Source organism: Acomys russatus, chromosome 3 (genome assembly GCF_903995435.1).
Source record: "Acomys russatus chromosome 3, mAcoRus1.1, whole genome shotgun sequence".
NCBI classification, from domain to species: Eukaryota; Metazoa; Chordata; class Mammalia; order Rodentia; family Muridae; genus Acomys; species Acomys russatus.
In genome coordinates, this window is record NC_067139.1 from 61,160,439 (window position 1) to 61,180,743 (window position 20,305).

A 20,305-nucleotide genomic window follows, 5' to 3' on the forward strand; every position below is an offset into this window, starting at 1 on the left:
ATTTGATCTTGGACTTCCAGGTTCTATAAGTTAGAAAGGCACTTCTGAGTTACCCAGGCTCTGGTGTTTTTGTTATGGCATCCTAAGTTTAATAACATAAGGAGAGTTCCTCCCCTTTTTCTTTTTTCTTTCTTTTTTTTTTCTTTAAGTAATTTATTTAGATTACATCTCAATTGTAATCTCCTCCTTCCTTTTTTTTTTTTTTTTTTTTTTCTTATCTAAAATAGTCACTATCTGGATCCGAAGAAATCAGAAACATGAAAACACAAATGGGGACACACACACACACACACCACACACAGTCCCCACACAGACCTGTTCTCTCCATCCACAGCAAAACAGAACAGTTAGACAATCAAGGTGTAGTGGCACTCACTTTTCTATTCAGCTTAAAAGCATTTTATTTGCTTCCCACTAATAAATCTTTATTTCAATCATGAGAGCACTGAGTCATCCACACCCAGCTTCCTTGCCCAGTAATACAAAGGAAAAAAGCCAAAAGGTTAGTAAAGAAAAACCCAGCACTTGGGAGGCAGATGCAGGCTGGTCCCTGGGAATGTGAGCTAGCCTGATCTACATAGTGAATTCCAGGACAGCCAGAGGTACAGAATAGAGAGCCCCAGGCTCCCCTTCCCCCCCAAAACCTAAACAAAACAAACAATAACCATAATGAAACAAAACAAACACCCCTCCACAACAACAACAACAACAAAACTCTTAGGCAATAGCCTCACTACTTCAGCCAGGTATCCCCAGGAAAACTGCAAGTCCCCAGCTCTGTCTACAGTCATAACTTAGCTGTCCCACACCCTGCTCCAGCTCACAGTCAGCAGAGAACTTGGTCTGCCAACACTGACCTGTACTGAGAAGCTCCACAAGCCATGGTCTCCTATGGAAGCTGGACCTTCCATTTCCACTGAATGGTGACCAGCTCACCCCACTGTCTTTCACACAGCATCCACAGAAAGCATGTAGAGACCTTGAACCCTTGAGGACCAATGGAATGAAGGACTTTGGTTTCACTGGACATGATGATGTAACATATCCCCCCCCATCACCTGCTGCAGGAGCAGCAGAATCAGACAACTGAACTGGTAGATTTACACAGCTCCCAGGGCCTCATAACATAAGCCACCCAAGTTTTAATAGAAGCCAGACATCACATCAAGACAGGAAAATTTTGACTTTGAAAAAAAGTGAAAGCAGTGTTCAAATTATGTGACTTATGCTTTTATATTCTGTAATCCTGAAATGTATCAACAAGAAATTTTGAACATGTTTGAAAAGATAGGCTTTTTAAAAAGGCAGAATGTATCAGCATATAAACAGAAACTGTAAAAAAAGATGTGAAGAACCAAATAAGACTCAAATAGTATATACTCACTTATATTTGCATACTAGCCCAAGGGGCATGTCCCACGAAAGCCTTCACTTACCAGGAAACTGGGACAGAGGGGAGGACATCCTATTGGGACTCTAGACGAGAGAAGCATGGGAGAATAGCAAAGTAGAAGGATCCAGAGGGTCCTAGAAACCTACAAATAGAACATTATGATAGGCAGATTTGGGCCCAGGGGTCCCACTCAAACTAAGGCACCAGCCAAGGACAATACAGGCAGTAAACTTTAAACCCCTACCCAGATCTAGCCAATGGTCAGAACATTCTCCACAGTTGAGTGGAGAGTTGGGTAAGACTTTCACACGTACTCTGGTGCCTCATATTTGACCATGTCCCCTGGAGGGGGAGACCTGGTGGCACTCAGAGGAAAGATAGCAGGTTACCGAGAAGAGACTTGATACCCTATGAGCATATACAGGGGAAGGAAATCCCCCTCAGGAACAGTCATAGGGGAGGGGAATAAGGGGAAAATGGGAGGGAGGGAAGAATGGGAGGATACAAGGGATGGGATAACCACTGAGATGTAACAAGAATAAATTAATAAAAAAATTTTTAAAAATTTAGAAATAAAAATATAATGCCAGTAAATATAAAAGCATAAAGCCATAAAATCAGTAATTGGATTCAAGAGCAGAATGCAAGGGGCAGAGAAGAGACAAGGAAACTTGAAGATGGAATAACAGTAGAAAGAAAAGAGACAGAAAAACTGTGAATGGCACCTACAAAACCTGCAACACGTAAAATTCATGTCACCAAATCAAATTCCCAGATGAAAGAGAAAAGAAGGGCAGAACAGAAAGTACTCAGAGAAACAATGATTAAAACTCCCAGAATTAGTAAAAGTGCTCAATCTAAAGACTGAAGAGACTAGCAACACCAAACAGGGCAAGTTAAAAGAAATCTACACCACCATACATTATATTAGATTTCTGAAAACCAGTAGCAGAGGAAAGTATTGAAAGCAGTGACGGAAACTACACCGTCCATAGAAGAAAAGCATTAGACCGACGGCAGACTTCTAACCAGAGCCCAAGGGGGCTGGAAGGAAGTAGACATGGAAATGAAAGATGCGTCAACACAGAATTCTACATCCAAACAAAAAGGAAGAGACACCAAAGCATTTCCAAAAGCCAGGGCAGGATGCTTGCTCATCAGTAGGATGCTCGCCTTTAATCCTGGGTGTTGGAGATTTTCTCTCTACCCTTCCTAGCATAAAAGAATGACTAAAGAAAGTTCCACAAAAGGGTGTGTCTGTGTGTGATAGGAGAATACTGGCCAAGGAAGAAAAGACACTGGCAAGAGTAAAAGCTTGAGTGGAAAGTTAATTTTCATTTGCATTTATGTTTTAGTATGAAGCTGACCATAACAATGATTGACATGGTTCTAAAGATGTATGGAGACACAGTGAGTGCATCAAAAACGAAGGGAAAGTGGTATGCTTCCTGCACTTCACCACAGACGGTTCTTTCAATTCAAGCCTGATAATTTGCATAAAACTAAGGCAGTACTTACATGAACAACTAGAAAATGCTATACAAACAGATAATGTTAAAACACTAGGAGGCTTTTTTTTTTTTTTTTTTTTAAAAGACCACGTAATCTATAGGAAGGCAAGAAAAAGGAAACAAAATTGGACAAGGGGGAAAAAAAAAAACAGAAAACAAGCTGGGTGTGGTTTCTCATACCTTTAAACTCAGTACTTGGGAGATAGAGGCAGGTGGACTTCTGTGAGTTTGAAGCCAGCCTGGTCTACAAAGTGAGTCCAGAACAGCCAAGGCAACACAGAGAAACCTTGTCTTGAAAAAAGCAAAACAAAACAAACCCCAAAACAAAAACCAATAAAGCCAAACCAAACAATCCCCTCAAAACAAAACAGAGAAAACAAAAATATAAAGCGAGTTAAACCAGAACATAACAGTCAATAACTATTTTCTGTGTAAAAAAAAAAAGCCTAAATACACTGATTAGAAACTGGCAAGTTGGGGGCAGGGCTAGAATATATTAGAATGTTATCAAGCTATGTGCTGCCTACAAAGAACTCAAATCAAATATAAATTTGCTGTAAGCAAAAAGAAGGAAAATGCTTGGATTTTTTTGTTTGTTTGTTTCATTTTGTTTTGTTTTTTTTTTTTTTTTTGAAAAAGGGTTTCTCTATGTATGTTTCTTGGATGTCCTAGACTCGCTTTGTAGACCAGGCTGGCCTTGAACTCACAGAGGTTCATCTGCTTCTGCCCCCGAGAGTGCTGGGATTACAGGCATGCATCACTTCATCCAGCTGGAAAATATTATTTCATGCAAGCATTAATCAAAAGAAATTATGAATATGAATTAGTGTGTATACACTTCAAAATGAAACCAGGGACCTAGGAGCAAACTACATAAAAAAATAATAAGGGGTAAATCTTTAAGATAGCATGGCAATACATATGCTATAGGTAACACTCCGCAAGCTGGGAAACAAAGTAGAACTGGAGGGAAAAAATGCAAATGCATTATTATAGCTGAGACATCAGCATTTCTTTACCAACAATGGACAGAACAGCTAGGTATAAATTCAACAAGGACACAAAGCTCAACAACACCACCCAACAGGATGTGTTTGACATTTACAGAATATTTAGTCCAAGACTAACAGAATGGGCATTCTTTCTACACACCTGCTGAGTGCATGCCAAGACAGACCACAGCTAGGGCCATAGAACAGCCTTCAAAAATGGGAAAGAATGAAATGATACCCTGTTTGTTCTCTGACTATGATGGGAACAAAATAGAAACACATAAGAGAAATTAACAATAAATTATACACATTGGAATGTTAAACAATATACTTGAAAATAATTCATAAGTTAAAAGGCGAGTCATAAGAGAATTAAAAAATACACCACAGTGAATGAAAATAAACACGCACAATTTAAAAATTAAATTCAGCTAAAGCAATTAAAGGGAAAATTAAAGTGTGAAGTGTGTGTGTGTGTGTGTGTGTGTGTGTGTGAGAGAGAGAGAGAGAGAGAGAGAGAGAGAGAGAGAGAGAGAGAGAGAGAGAGAGAGTCTGAGAGACTGAAAGAATGAATTACCAATATCAGCAATGGAATAGATGCCATCATGCAGGGCCCCATAGATATAAGAATACAATTTAAAATATTACAAATGGGAGCTGGAGAGATGGCTCACAGGTTAAGAGCACTGACTGCTATTCCAGAGGTCCTAAGTTCAAGTCCCAGCAACCACATGGTGGCTCATGACCATCTGTAATGGAATCTGACACCTTCTTCTGGCCTGCAGGTGTACGTGCAGGCAGAGCACTGTGTACATAATAATAAAGAAATAAATCTTTAAAAAAATATTACAAACATCTAGACACATAACTCTGACAAGTGAGATGAAATGGGTCAATTCCTGAAATGTGTAAAACTCCCACAATGCATTAAGGATGAAATAGATCATTGAAGTGGTCTTGTGATTATTAAGGAAATCGGCTTTGTAGGTTACTGCTCCCTCTCCCAATAACCCTCTAGGCTCAGAGTGAGCGCCACATCTGTGTGATTTCTTCATGAAACATAAGGAGAACATACCCCACTGTATTAACCCACTGCCAACACAACTGAAACACAAGAGAATAAGGCGACAGACCAGTGCTCCTCACATACAAATGTAACAGAGCACTGAGCCATATGTTAAAGATAGAAGTAAACAGCAGACTTGTATAAGAAAAAACAAAACAAACAAAACCCTCACATTATCAGAATTGATAGAGGAAAAAAATGGCCAAATCTAACACCCATTCATGATACAATTTCTTCAAAATCTAAGAATTGGGTCAGTGAGACGGCAGCTAAGCTAGGCCACCTGAGCCTGATGCCTAAAACACTCAGCACTCAGGAGGCAGAGGCAGGCCAGTCTCTTGAGTTTAAGACCAGCTTGGTCTGTAGCACAAGGGTCAAGGCAGCTAGGGCTACACAGAGAAGCCCTGTCAAAAAACAAAAAACCACCAGAATGAATTTAAATACATCCCTGGAGAATTGTGCTGAGTTAAAAAAAAAAAAAAAGTCTGACAACCACAGTTCCATAGGGTTTTCATTTATATAATATTCTTAAAGCAACAAAATTATAAAAATGGAGAGCTCTGTGGTTGCCAGAGGCTAGAGAAGTGTTGAGATGGGAGAAAGGCAAGTGTGGCTCAAAAGTCTACTTTGGGGAATCCTTGAGGTGGTAGATGCCCTGCAATTGGCTAAGCATGCTGGGTGTGACACTGTACCATAGCTTTGGCAAGATGTCAGCTCTGAGGTAGACAGAGACACATGGCCTCTCTCCCTGTTACTGGAACACCTATACTTACGGCCCAAATAAGTTGAATAATAGTAATAATAATAATAATAATAATAATAATAATAATAATAATACCTCGTTCACTCTTCTTCCTTCTTTCATTGCAATCTGTCCAGTTTTGTGCCCAGCTTGTTACTTGTTACAGACCACTTGCAGACCCTGCCCTATCTCCATTTCATAGGGGCTCTGTCAAACCTTGCTGTGCACCCAACTTTCTTCATTCTTGCAAACCCTCTCAGCCCCTCTCCCCTTTCAGCGCATCCCCATTTTCTTGTGTCAGCCCCTGATACCTAGAAACACTTTTGACCTGGGACCCACAGTGGCCGCAGGAGATCTGGATTCAGATCATTCTGACTCAGGCAGCATCAGAGAACTTCCTCTTGCAGTAGATGGGGGACAAATGTAGAGACCTACAACTGGGCAATGTGTAGAGAGTGAGAGACCTGAGAACACTAAGTTGGGGGTGTCTTCAGCAAATCCCTCCCCTTAGGCTCAGGGAGCTATGAGGAAGAGGAAGAAAAAAAGATGGTAAAAGCCAGAGGAGATGGGTGGTGGTGGCACAGGTCTGTAATCCCAGCACTTGGGAGGCAGAGGTAGGGGAATTGCTGGGTTTGAGGCCAGCCTGGTCCAAAGAGTGAGTTCCAGTACAGCTAGGGCTACACAGAGAAACCCTGTCTCAAACAAACAAACAAACAAACAAACAAACAAATAAACACCAGAGGTGAAGGCCCAAGGGCATGGATGACATAAGGAGACAGTGTCTTCCTGACACAACAGGCCTACTGTGCATATGCACTCACTGAGACTGTAGTGGAGTGCACAGAGCCTGCACAGGTTCCAGTCAGAGGGGATCCCAGCACCCAGAAGGGAAATGGGCATGAGTCCCCGTCCCTAATCAAGAGGCTATCTCCAATTGACAGCCACTTGCAATGGAAAATTAGTTTTTTCCAATGGAGTCTCAGTGGGTATATAAATGACTTAAGGATGCCCCCATGCCCAGTAGATGGCTGACAAAGAAACAAAACAAAAAACCTCTGTAGTATTCTTGTAGTTTAGTTTTGGGGGGTTTTGTTGTTGTTTTGTTTTTTTGTTTTTGTTTTTTAAGTCTTACTGGTCTTCTGCTTGTATATTCGTTTCTGATTTTGTGTTTCTATGGTTTGAGAGTTTTTTTTTTTTTTTTGGTGGTGGTTTTGTGTGTGTGTGTGTATGTGTGTGTGTGTGTGTGTGTGTATTTATTGTGCTTTTTCTTTGTCGCTGTTGCTGTTGTTTTATTCTGGTTAGTTTGTTTTTTATATTTGCCTGTTTATTTTCTAAAGAGACAGAGAAAGAAAGAATGCATAGAGATGGGTGGGTGGAAAGGCGGGAGGATCTGGGAGAAAATGGGGATAAGAAACTGCGATCAGAATATATTTTATGAAAAACTTATTTTCTTTCTTGGGGTTTGTGTCTGTTCGTTTGAGATGGGAGCCTCTCTATGTAGTCTGGGCTGCCCTGGAACTCGATATGTAGATCAGGCTGGCCTTGAACTCACAGAGGTATGCCTGCCTCCTGAGTGCTGGGACTAAAGGTAGCTCAACAAAAGACAAAAGGAGGAAGGGAGGGAGGGAGGGAGGGAGGGAAGGAGAGAACTCAAGAATTAAGCTGAGCTCTTTCCCCTGGTTCTAACCTCCCTTTCCAAGAAGAAAGAACATAAGGCGTTCCATTGCTCCAGAACTGGCGACATGGGTGCCAGCGGGGTGGGGCAGATAAGCACAAAGCCACTTCCCAGATGCTTTAGATTTCAAATGCTTAAAATGGGAGGCAAAGGCTGGAGAAGTGCAGCTCAGAGAAATTTTTAAAAAGAAAGCGGTGTGTGTGTGTGTGTGTGTGTGTGTGTGTGTGTGTGTGTGTGTGTGTATTGTAAAATATGATATATAGAGGGCAGAGGATATAAAATGCACCCAAGGTAAAAAGCTAGTAAGTTAGGATGGCATATAAAGAAGCAAGCCATGAAGCCTACAGGTCTTCAGGCCATTGTCTCTGACTACAGGGCAGAGTCCATGTGGGCCTTGGACAAAGTGACCCACAGATTTCCCCTAAATCTAATAAGAGTTCTCATTTAGTGACCGCCCTTGGTGCACCAGGTACCAGGCCATATGCCACCATGGGACAGAAACCCCAGGATATAGATGACAAGAGGGACAGGTCACCAGCTGCCCTTTCGCTCTGGACCTCTCCCTCTCTGGATTGCTCATCACAAAGGCCTCTGAGCTTCTACTTCGGAGTGGGGCTTAGTCCCTGGCCCTCCCTCCCTAGAGAAAGAAAATTGTATTCCAATTCGAAAGCTCAGGAGGTATTTCTGGGCCAATTAAATCAGAGAGGCTGTTATTGCTAATGTGTAATTGGTTTTCAAGCCAACAGACTTGCCGAGCTCTGGATGACAATATTTAAACAGCATTCTGCCTTCTTCCTGAGCGGTTCTTGTAAACCATGACCACAGCCTCACTGCAGCTGCAACTACCTTCTGTCAGCTCCCTCCTCGGTAGCAGTGCCTGGGTTCTAATTGGCTGCTGGGGATAAATATTTACGGGCTGTGTAAACGGAGAGCATCTGCCTAGGAGGTCTGTTCTCAGGATGGCCACACAGAGCTCAGGAAAGCCGGAGGGCTTGGGGGGTCTCTTCAAGCTGCCCATGCTTCTCCTACAAATTGACAGGCACTGTAGTCTTCCAGACTCAGGGCTGAATGTCTAATTAAATTTCCAGACCACGATAATGGTGTTAGTTCCTCCTGGGTTCAGGAGGCCACGGTTTCACAGTTTGATGGGGAGGAAGGTCCTCTATGGGGCGGCTGCGCAGGCCCTTCTGAGGCCCCAAGATCGTCTTTAGACTCCACCCTCTCCCCCTGTAGTGTGGACCTCAGGCGGGGTAGCTGGGTGCCTAGTGCTGCCAGCCACTACTTCTAAGGCTGGGACACTGCAGAAGCCGGGTGGACAAAATCTCTACCTCGGAGGCAAATACGAAAATGTGGATGAAGAATGAAAAAATGCTGAGGTCGAGGCCGTGAACAAAACGGGGAGCTTGGTGTGGAACTGAGTAAGTGGGTCCCAACCGTAGCTCCTTCACTCGAAGGCAACAGTGTGCTTTTAAAATGGAATTCCACTGCACTCCGTCCTTACTGGAAAATTCCTCGGGCTTAGGAGTCTCGGGCTTTGTTTGGTTTTGTTGTTTTAAGCAGTGTTGCAAAGATTCTCGTCATCAGCCAAGATGACTCTGTACCTTAAGTTCCACTGCCTCCTAAGCTGTGACAGGCCAGGTATGTGGCCCCACATTCCTTTAGAACGCTTTTTGAAATGCTTCTTGGGTTGTAGCCTGTACGCCCTAGCATTGGCCCACAGTTGCTGGGGCAACCAATGGTACTTAACCAGCTGTGGTATCTGAGTGAGCTTAAATGGGGAAACCAATTTGGGAACAGTGAACAGACAGACTTTGCTCCTCTGAGTGGGCTGTGCCCCCTGGTGGTCCCTGAACCCTCATAAGCCCCTCAGCGTCAGGGCTGGGTGTTGGGCTCACTGACTTGGGAGCTTACAGAAGGGACAGTCCTAGTTGAGGGCTGTAGAGAGAATCGGGGACAGGGTCCAGAAGGAGAAAAGTTGACAGTGTAAAGAGGTGAAGTGGCCAATCCTCTGTCCCACTGGCTCTCAGCAGACTGGAGGAGGACTCATTTTTATCAGAGTCACATTTCCCATGAGCAGTGTCATAGGCCAGCCTCCTCTACCAGAAAAGGAAAAGATGGGGTGTCCTGGTCAGTCTGCTGGACAGCTGCTCTCTGGCCCTGTGCCAACACAGGGGAGGGAGGCGGGACTCCCTGGCTTTGTATGAGAGTTGAGGCCTATAACATCTGGGAATGGCTCCACAACAACACCGAGTTACTTTGGGCCCCAGCAAACCCTGCCAGTTGGCAGACAGCAGCTTCCTAGACATTATGAAGGGCGGGGCCGTGCCTGGCTATGGAGATTTCTTCCCTTGCCCATCTTCATATATTCCCCAAGAGTGCTTGGGCCTTGTCTCCTGGCCTTTTTAGTTCCTGAACAATTCATAGTACTCTCTGTGATGGGCTGGTTCTCAGCATGGCTATCCTCTCTACAAATCCTCCGTCCCCCTCTTTCAACTGGAGCCTGATACTCCCAAGTGTTCCCACCCCTGGGCCCTGTGATAAGATACTACTGTTTCCTTTCACATCCATATATCCAGGGCCAAGTTGGATGTGTGTGTGTGTATGTGTGTACATGTGTATAGGGTCTCCTGTAATAATGTTAAGTAGCTTTTACTAATCTTGGTGGTCCTCAAAACCCTCATACATTGGCCCCAAACAGTTTAAATATCTCAGTAGCATCCAGAGACAGTTCTGTTCCCACTTCCCAAGAGGCTATTTTACTTATTTCTCCATCTTCAGAATCCCAACCTCACTCCTAGCTCACACTATTACTCTGCCCATCCCTGACCAGGAGCCCCTGGTAGCCTCCTGTACATGCCAGCTGTAGCCCCATGGGTCTCAGCTCTAACAAAGGTCTCTTCTCCCCTGCTTCTACCTGCTTTCACCTTTGCAGACACTGCACGCTCTTTCCCCACTCCCTCCTCATGGGCAACTCTCTCCACTGCGTTCCTTTGTAGCCCTAACCTTTCCCACTACTCACCCTTCCCTGGCCCTTATCATCTTTCAGAAATGTTGAATTCTGCTTTTTTTTTTTTTTAACTCCCAAGTTTGTAAACGGTCACCCACATGTGCTGGGTCTAGTCACTGACCATTCCATCAACAATATCCTTCTGATGTCTCTACCCACATAGGCTGTGGTGATCCCTAGCCTTGTCAAGTTCACAGACAGCGCTGAGGTTGCAGAGCTCAGTGGTTCCTCTCTGAGCAGTTCTCTCTTAAGCCCTCAGCAGCCTTCCATGTGGCTGAACACGCTCCCCCCCCCATGACCCCCTCCAATCTCTGGCTATTCCTGGTTTTCCTGTCCTTGCCGAGCTGTTTCTCACTCCTTGTATCTTTCTCTGCTTGACCCTAAGACCCTGTTCCATCTTTAGATGATCTCATCCAGGCCCATAACTTTAAATATTACTTAAGCTCTGATGCCTTTCAAATGTATAACTGTTCCCCAGCCCCCTCTCGCTCCAGACACATATATCTAACATGACACCTCCACTGAGATGACTCAGGGTGCCTCCAGTCAAATGTACTTCAACAGGATCTCTCCATTTCCAGCCCACGGCCCATCTCAGTAAATGACACCAGTGTCCACTGTGTGGGTCAGATGAGCAACCCAGGGACCCCCCTTCCCTTCCCTTCCCTTCCCTTCCTGCTGCTGCTGCTGCTGCGACTCCTTCAAGACCTGTCTAGACTCAGCCGCAGCTTTTTATTTTCACACTCAGCCCTCGGCCATGCTGCCATCGGCAGTTCACTTGGAAGCAGAAATCATTTCTGCAATGGCTTCCCTGCTTTCCCTTCTGGGGTCGCTCCAGGGAAGAGGGTGCCACTCTGGGAGGACTTGGTTTCCTGCTGTGCAGAGACACTGCTGGTGGCGCTAATTGGATTAATTGATTTGCCCATGGGGAGGTGAACGTGCTTGCACTCATTCCCTTTCTGCTGAACTTCCTTTAAAAAACAGCACTTCCATTCAGAAAGCCAGATCAAATGCCATTAACAGATTAATTCTGATTAGTGCTGTCCAAGCACTCAGACCTTACGGCAACCCCAGTCAGTCATCTTGTGCCTGGCCTGCTAATAAAGTGGAAACTATCTGGGTAGCAGAGGTGATTATTTTGATGCCTGTTTCCATCCCCGGAGGGAAAAAGAGTAGGGTGTGATTTCACTACAGTCTCCAACGTGGCAATCATATCTGTGAAAATGGATTCGGGGCATAGATTTCTGTGCCCTCTGCAGCCTTCTTTTTTTTTTTTTTTTTTAGGACCAAGCGTTCAGCAGGTGCTCAATATTTGGGTGAAAGGACATCTGGGCCTAGTATCCTTAGTAATAAGCCTCAGTCATTTTATTTAGCATGGTGTAATTGCACCACTGTTATGGTTGATCTGGCAGATTTGGAGGTTAAACCAAATAGGTCCCTGTCCTCAGATGGTCGCAGTGGGGCAGACCATTGACCAGATAGGAACTGAGCTTCCTGCAGGATAGAAAGTCATTCGAGATAAGAAAATGGGCCAAAGGAACTGTAAGAGTGGCTGGGGTGGGGGCAGGGTTAAGAGTACTTAGTGTTCTTTCCAAGAACATGAGTTTGGCCCAGTACCCACCTATGTATGATGGATCATAGCTGCCTGTAACTCCAACCCCAAGCATCTAGTGCCCTCTTCCTGACTCTAAGGGCACCTGCACTCCTGTGTGCGTACCCTTTCCACACACACCAAGGAGTGGGGAAGAAAGGTTAAAATAAACTTGCCGATAGCCAGGAAGAAGGCTTAGGGAGGCTCTGAGGCCTTGACACTAGAGTTGAGTTTGGCAAAGTACAAGAAACCAACTAACTCTAGGGGGAACAATTTTCTAGGAAGGGGCCTGGAAAAATGCAAACAACTGATCATCTGGGACCCCGACCCTGATGACCAGCAGACATCTTTGCTAACTAGTTGCTTTTCTTATGATTCTTGGAATGGGGCAATGTGTCCCTAGAATGTGCCTGACTTTATTCACACTGATTTATCTGCCTAGATTTCATCTTCCATCCCATTTGCTTTCCTCACTGTTTCCCAGCAATGCCTTTCAAATCCTATTAGGAAGTGTTATTTCTGTTGTTGGAAGCCCCTGACCATCTCTGTGGTGCCTGTTGTCCCATATTGCTTCATTATGCTCCTATCTACTTGACCTTCTTCTTTGGGCCTTTTCTCGTCCTGCTCCTGTCACTGGGTTGCACCGGGGCAGAGGCTTTGTCCTATCTGTCCCACACCCTAGATCTAGCTCAGTCTCCTCAGTCACACACACGGGGCCTGAATTACGGCCTGGTCCTTGGCAATCCCTGGCAGTGGATAAAGAGTCCTACAAGTCTGGCTTCTCGTTACATGGTGTCCAACGTCGGCAAGAAAGGAAGCCATTCCTCCCATGAAGGCTGGCTTCGGTTTGAAAAGTACTTTCTAGAGGAAATTGAAAACTTTTAAACCCAGCCTGGGGAACACTAGGCAAAGCAAAAGAAGAAGGGGAGGAGGGATTCTAGGACCCAGAGGGGTCAAGGACACCACAGGAACACGAGCCACAGAATCAACTAAGCAGGGCACATAGGGGCTCACAGAGACTGAAGTGACAAACCGTGGACCCTGGATGGGTCTAAGCCAGGTCCTCTGCATATATGTTGTGGTTGACTAGCCTGGTGTTCTTGTGGGATTCCTCAGAGTGGGAGTGAGGGTATCTCTGACTCTTTTGCCTGCACTTGGGACCCTTTTCCTCCTACTGGGTTGCCTTGTCCAGCCTTGGTATGAGGGTTTGTACTAAGTCTTATTGAAACTTGTTATGTCATATTTGGTTGATATCCCTGGGAGTTCTGCTTTTGTTGTTGTTGTTGCTTTGTTTTGTTTTTAAGGGAAACAGAGAAGGAGTGGATCTAGGGGACACGGAAGGTTGGAGGTGAGGACTGGAAGGAATGCAGGTAGGGGAAACAGCAATCAGGATGTAATGTATGCAAAAAATAAAAGTCAATCAATCAACAGAAACTGAGGCTGGAGAGATAGTTGAATGGATAAAACTGCTAAAATGATAAAAGTTGTGTGCAAACGTAGGGACTTAAGTTTGACTCCCAAGAACCCCTGTAAAGTTAAATTTTAGAAACCACACTGAGCAGAGCATAACACATTTGTAACCGCAGCATGGGGAGAGGCAGAGACAGGCTGCTCTCTGGGGCTCTCTGGCCAGCCATGCTTACTTGCTGAGTTCCAGGGCAGTGAAAGATCTTGTCTCAAAAATGGGGATGAGGCAACACCTCATAAATGACAGACTGTCCTCTGACCTCCATATGTATACACTCACACACAGGTGCACTCACATACACATGAACACACACACGGAGACAGAGAGCGGGGAGGGAGGGGAGGAGAGGGGCAGAGAGAGAGAATTACCAATTTCTAGTTGGGGGTATGTAGCTGCTTCATAAGAACAGCCAGAGAAACATGAGGTAGGTTCAAGATGAAAAGTTCTAAGACCAGGAAACCAGGTGAAGAAGGAGGCCAACTCTACTCCCAGAGGTGGTCCCTACACCAAGGCCCCATCTGCCTGCTCTTCCAGTGACTCATGTCTCCAAGTGAGCACCACACGTCCCACACAGCTGCCACCTGTCCCCAGCCTTCCTCTCGCTTAAAAACCTCCTGCACTCAACATTCCCAGATGACCCACAATTCTAGGGCTCCCTTTATGTCACCCAGAAAGCTACAGTATCATCACGTAGAATGCAAAAGTACAACCGCTCCCTTCTGTCTTGAGGCTCCCCACTGTTCCGCCCTAGGTTGGAGGGTTGAGCTCCCCACGCTGTGGCTGATGGGGATGAGATTGCGAGATTGTGCCCTCTTCACCTTGGAGGAGGGAAAGCCAATGGCATGAGGATGAAATGGAGATGGGCTGGTACTGCAGCTAACCTTTTAAGAGGACCGTCCTGGCCTTGGCCCACTCGCTCCTCCCGTCTGACGTCAGCAGGCCGATTGGAGGCAAGCGTTCATCCTCGTTGGACGCCATTTTGACTATCTTTCTCAACTGAGTGAACAGATCACCCTCACTGAGACGGCGGAAATTAATGACAACATCCAAGACAAAGAACTGTGGGGGAAACAGGGCAAACACATCACTTATAGCAGCCAGCCCAAGGCTCCAGGCCTTCAAGGAGTCTTCACAGAGAAACTCAGGCCCAAGGTTTCCAGGGTGTTTAATGGTTCTGCGTTGTCTTGTTCTGGCAAGCATTCAAAGCTGCTGACTGTACTCAACTCCAAGCTCTCCCTAGCACGGGCCAGATTAAACCTAAGAACGCTCTTTCCTTCCTTTTTATTTTTTATTTTTATTTTTATTTTTTTGTGGCTCCTAGGGCATGCAACGTCATCATGTTTTCAGAGAATCAAGTATACATGGGTACAACCACTGTTGGAAGGCAGTGTCAATCAAAACTAAGTGCTTGTCTATGGCACGGCAGCTGCGTTTGTATATGCAGAGTTTAGCCTAGGGCTTCGAGAAGCACACCCATGTGTACCAGAAGAATATGAAAGAGTGTGTGCAGAGTAGACCTTTGATTTAGCAAAACAGTAGAAAGAACCAGCCTGTTCTTTTGGGGTAGACTGGATATGTAAAATGCAGTGCACAGTGAATTAGAACAGACAGCTATAGACAGAGATGTGGGTATAGATCTAAACAACCACAACCACAACCACAACCACACACCAGCAGTTGTAGACAAATGTTAAAATAAAAAACCAACACACAAAACACTGGGTATATCTCTGCACAAGCATCTGTGTATGCATGAGCTAAGCATGGATGCCTCGTAGGGCTGTGATTCTACAGCTTTAAAAGCCAGGGCCTTGGACTCGGTAAAAGGTCTTTTTCTTGGCACAGCCTGCCACATCCCTTTCAGTATATAGATATAAGTAATTGCTCCACCCATCACCCTCGTCGAAGCCTATGAAGTCTGATCTATGGTTGCTCCCAGAAGGCTTGGGTAATGTGCGATATAGAGGCTGAGAAATGCTTGGCTTGACTTTCTTTGAATGAAGACGAAGAAAGGTTTTCACGCTGTGCCTGTCTGGTCAGGGTGCTAGCCGAGCTAGGAAGTCTTCTGCTAGCTTTTAAACCCTCAAACAGTGGTCACAGCTACCCTCCGAGGACAGACTTTTCCCATGCTCTCAATTTACTGAAATGAGCCCAGGAAGAAAATATTAGACAATAAATAGGGTGGAGGGTAGGGAGGCAGGCGTGGTTGTCAAACTTAAGCTTTCAATACAAAAAGACAGGAGACCTCCCAAGCCCCACTTTTTGTCACATGAACTATTTTGAGAAGCTTCAGCATACAGGATGTACAGTGTAGTAGGCACCAGACAGAGCCTGTAGCCTTCATACCCAGCTTGTTACCCTGCCATGGTGAACAACCATGTCTGAAAACATGAACTTTAAGGGTAGAGCCTGGTCTTGGGCTGTTGGTGACCTGGAATCCTTCTTGCTCTTGCACACACCATTACCTTCCCTAAGCCTCCCCTTCTCGGCTGTCAAATGAAGACTCAAACGCCTCCTCTCCAGGGTCATTGTGAGTAATTAAATGAAATTAATAAATGTAATTTCTAGACCCACAGTCTTACACATGAGAGGTCTTGTCTGTTAGTCCTTAACTCTGTCCATCCATCCAGTCCCCTGGAAGGACATGGACAATATGAAAATGAATAGTTGTGAAGATGAAGGCTATATTGGACTTCGTTCATGACCCTAAGTCCTTGCCTTCTCTGGGATTAGAACCCAGGGAGTTTATCCTCTAACTGAATAGTTTTTCCATTTTTAAAATACAGCTGCTGGAGAGAGTGGACTGACCCAGTAGGAAATCCTCTTTGTGAGGGTATCATGCCCCAAGCTCACTGTATGACTTGAGGAACCAGCCTGTGCACTTGTGAAGAGGCAGGAATGGATGGGCACACCTAGCCACTATACGCTCCACACCTGCTCCAAGTCTGAGAGCCTGTGGCAAAGGGCCCACTTACCTGGTTGCAGCAGGCCACAATGACATGCTCCGGCTCAGGCATGATGCTGCTCTTCTGGGCCACAAGTGTGTCCTGGGTATGGCCAGGGAGCCGATAAGAGGAGAAGAGCCTGTAGTATTGTGTCATGCAGAGGGGCTGCCCTGAAAGCTGGCCCTTGGCCCAGTCAGTGGGGAGGGAGTGGCTGGAAGGAGAGAGCATAAGAGAGGCAGGCAGGTGTGAGAGGACCGAGGGGGACAGAAGGCACTGGGATGGGTTCTATGGTAACCTTATGTTTTTCTTTTTGAAGGTTTTGCATCAAACCGAGGCTCTGTGCCTGCTAAGCAAGCACTCTACTTATGGCTTACTACTCTGTACTTTGTTGTTATAGTTAGGCTAATGGTACATCAAACTTACAATGGCACTACTGCAGGGCTTTTCTTCATTCTGTGAAATAATGGAAGGTTCCATTTCTGTGGCCCACAGAACACCTCAGAACTTCCCCAAACCTCCACAACTCTACCTTCATCCCAGTCTCAGGAAATGCATATGTAATTTTTGCCTTTTAACTCTCTGTGCCTTTGCTTACACCAATCTTTTCTTGGCACACATTTTCCTCTACCCCTGTACTCCACTGTCTTTTTTTTTTTTTTTAAAGAAAATTTCTCCTTCAAGAGTTTATTCTTTATTATTTCTTCTTGAAGACTTCTCAGAGTTTAAAGTAGAAAGTTCTTCTTGTCATGTGGCTTCTGAATGATATAGCTATCATTCCATCCATCCATCCACCCACCATCCATCCATCTACCCACCATCCATCCATCTACCCACCATCCATCCATCTACCCACCATCCATCCATCCACCATCCATCCATCCACCCACCATCCATCCATCCACCCACCATCCATCCATCCACCCACCATCCATCCATCCACCCACCATCCATCCATCCATCCACCATCCATCCATCCATCCTAGTCATCTGTCCACCCATTTATCCACTGAATCTATCAATTCATCCATTTATCTATCTTTCCATATAAGCATCCAACTGTCTATCATCAATTCATTACCATCATGTAGTTTCCCACCCACCCAATCACCCATCATCCATCCATCCATCCATCCACCCATCCATCAATCCAACATCCCTCATGTATATATTCATCTACCGTTAAACCACCCACACATCTGCCATGCAACTGTATACATACATTCACCATTCAACCAGCATGCATCCATCCTTACATCCATCTCCCTATCACCTATGCATTCTACATCTATCCACACAGTATCTATTCGTTCATCCATATACTATCAATGCATCCATTCATACACTCCCACCATGCATTAACTCAGTGGTTTTCAACCTGTGGGTTGTGACCCCTTTGGAGATTGAACAATTCTTTCACAGGGTTTGCCTAAGACCATCGAAAAACACAGATATTTACATTACAATTTACAATGGTAGCAAAATCACAGTTGTGAAGTAACAAAAATAATTTTATGGTTGGGGTCACCACAGCATGAGGAACTGTATTAAAGGGTCATGGCATTAGGATGGTTGAAAATCACTGAATAAACCATCCATACATTAGTCTGTCAACTCACTATCCATCCATCAATGAACATGCATGTATACTATCCATCTATTATGTATCCATCTCTCTGTCTACTACCTGTCCATCCACCAACTCACCATATATCTGTCTTTTGTGGGTTGAGTAAGAAATACTCCACCATAGGCTCAGGTATTGAACATTTGATCTCCAATTGGTGGCACTGTTTGGGGGAACATTATAGAATCTTTAGGACATGTTGACTTGAGGGAGGAAGTACATCACTGGGGGTGGGCTTTAAGAGTTTTATAGCCTTACTCTACTTCCCTGAGCTCTCCCTGCATTCTCTTCCCCCTCCCCGCTGACCCTGTGTCTCTCTCTGTGTGTGTTTTATCTGTGCTGTTCAAATGTGTTCAGGCAGTTTCTTTCTGATCTGGCTTTCTGCTTCCATGCCTTCCTTGCCATTATGTCATTCTTCCCCCTATGAAACCATAAGCCAAAATAAATTCTTTCTTCTATAAGTTGCTTTTGATCATGGCGTTTTATCACAGCAACAGAAAAGTGAGCAGTGCACCCTTCACTCATCTACTCCTCTCCAGTGCATCCACCCACCTACCACACATATCACCACCCACTACCCATGTATTCATCTACCGCTCTTACACCAGTTCACCCATCTACCATGCATATGTGCACACACGCAATTATCCATTCAACTATCTGCCATACATGCATTCATCAAGTATTTACCCATCACTTCCCATCCATCCACTGTGCAACCAGTCACCTACTATGCATTCCGTCTACCTACCATCCAGACTTATTCTCCACCCATTAATCCATTTATTCTTTTGTTCTTTCAGCTTTCAAAGTTCGCTTTCTATGCCAGGCACTATTCTGTGGTAATAGTAAGCAGACACGATTTTCCCACCCTGACTGGATGTGGGTCCTGGGATGTGTTGCTGGGAAGTATATTGTAAATTGGCAATCAGGAGGGCTTCAGATAGATTGAGTGACCAGCAGGGGCAGGGGTACAGGACTAAGGGGAAGCCTCATTCCTGCCTGCTTGACTGAGCTGAGCCCAAAGGGTAAGAAGCTTCCAGGCAGACAGGCTGGGCAGAGAGCCCCACAGCTATGCTACTCAAAGTGGGGGTGTTGCATGGAAATTTCATGACTGTGATGAGTGCCAGAATCCAAAAACATCTATAGCAATGGTGGGAGTTATGCCAACTGAATTCAATAGTAAAACACGCAGTCTTGTATTTTACACTTTTGTAAACTTTTTCTAGTAATTTTTTTGTCATCTTTTACACAATTTGAAAATAAAGCCCCGTCTCCAGTGATGGTTTGAGACTTCCCAGTGCACCAGTGGAAGGCAGAAAGTAAGCCAGAATGAAGAAAAGTCTGAAAAAATGGGCAAGGACAGGTCCCTGGGCTGTGGTGGCAAGGTAGAAGTTGGCAGCTTATGCTTGGTGCATTAAAAAGCCTCTGGTAGCTTTGACACCCAGGAGCATGATTTGAGGTATGTTTGCTTTTCTTCTTTTGGAGCTAAGGGTTGAACCCAGGGCCTCATCCACGCTAAGCGTACCCATCATCATCATTAAAACACAGCACCCCTGGCTCTGGGGGGTGTGTGTGTGTGTGTGTGTGTGTGTGTGTGTGTGTGTGTGTGGTTTGTTTTGTGTTTGATTTGTCAGTACCGAGGACTAAACCCAGGGCCTCACTCATGCAAGGCACGTGCTCTATCACTGAGCTATATTCCCAGCATATCCTGTCCGATTTTGCTTTTTTAATGGCCCTGCTTATACAAGGAGAAGACCAAAGTCTGTCCCAGGAAACATCAGGAAGAAGACTGAAGTCAAGGTGGGAAAATACTGTGGGTAAGTTAAGAAGGAGGTTTGGGAACTGGCTGGGGTATGTGGTGGCACAATGGATGTCATGGAGGGAGAAGGAGTGACCACAGGAGACTCCCAGCTGGACCTACCAATCGGGATGTACTACCGCCTGTACTGAGGAGGTGAGATGAGTGAGGGGGAGTGCACATGGGAGAAACATACTGGGTCCCTTTGTAGTGACTGACCAGTAGATGCCCCAGTGGGGATGCCTGGGGTTTGGGTTCATAGAAGGAATGGGGTTTTATTCTATGTCCATCTGAGAATGTTTTGAGAGTAGGTAAAATGCCTAATTTCTCAACATCTTCCAAGCATCAGTACACTGAAAATGAAGAGTAAATTACTCAAGTGTCCAAGCCAGACAGACACTCCTCCAAAAGTCCCAGCTTTATGATGTTTGCAAGTACAGAGCACACGGACCTTTATGTTGGCTTGCACAGAAACAGGCGTTTGTGTGCA

General features: G+C 45.1%; 1 protein-coding gene across 1 annotated transcript in view; it reads right to left on the minus strand.

Annotated features, from left to right (window-relative positions):
- Positions 1 to 20,305, minus strand: part of Chat (choline O-acetyltransferase) — a 49,558-nt gene that overhangs the window by 21,191 nt on the left and 8,062 nt on the right. Inside the window, exons 6-7 of the mRNA XM_051143329.1 lie at positions 16,421 to 16,601; positions 14,327 to 14,504 (exon numbers count right to left, since the gene is read on the minus strand). Of these exons, the coding sequence (XP_050999286.1) occupies positions 14,327 to 14,504; positions 16,421 to 16,601 (359 nt within the window). The remainder of the gene's footprint in view (positions 1 to 14,326; positions 14,505 to 16,420; positions 16,602 to 20,305) is intronic.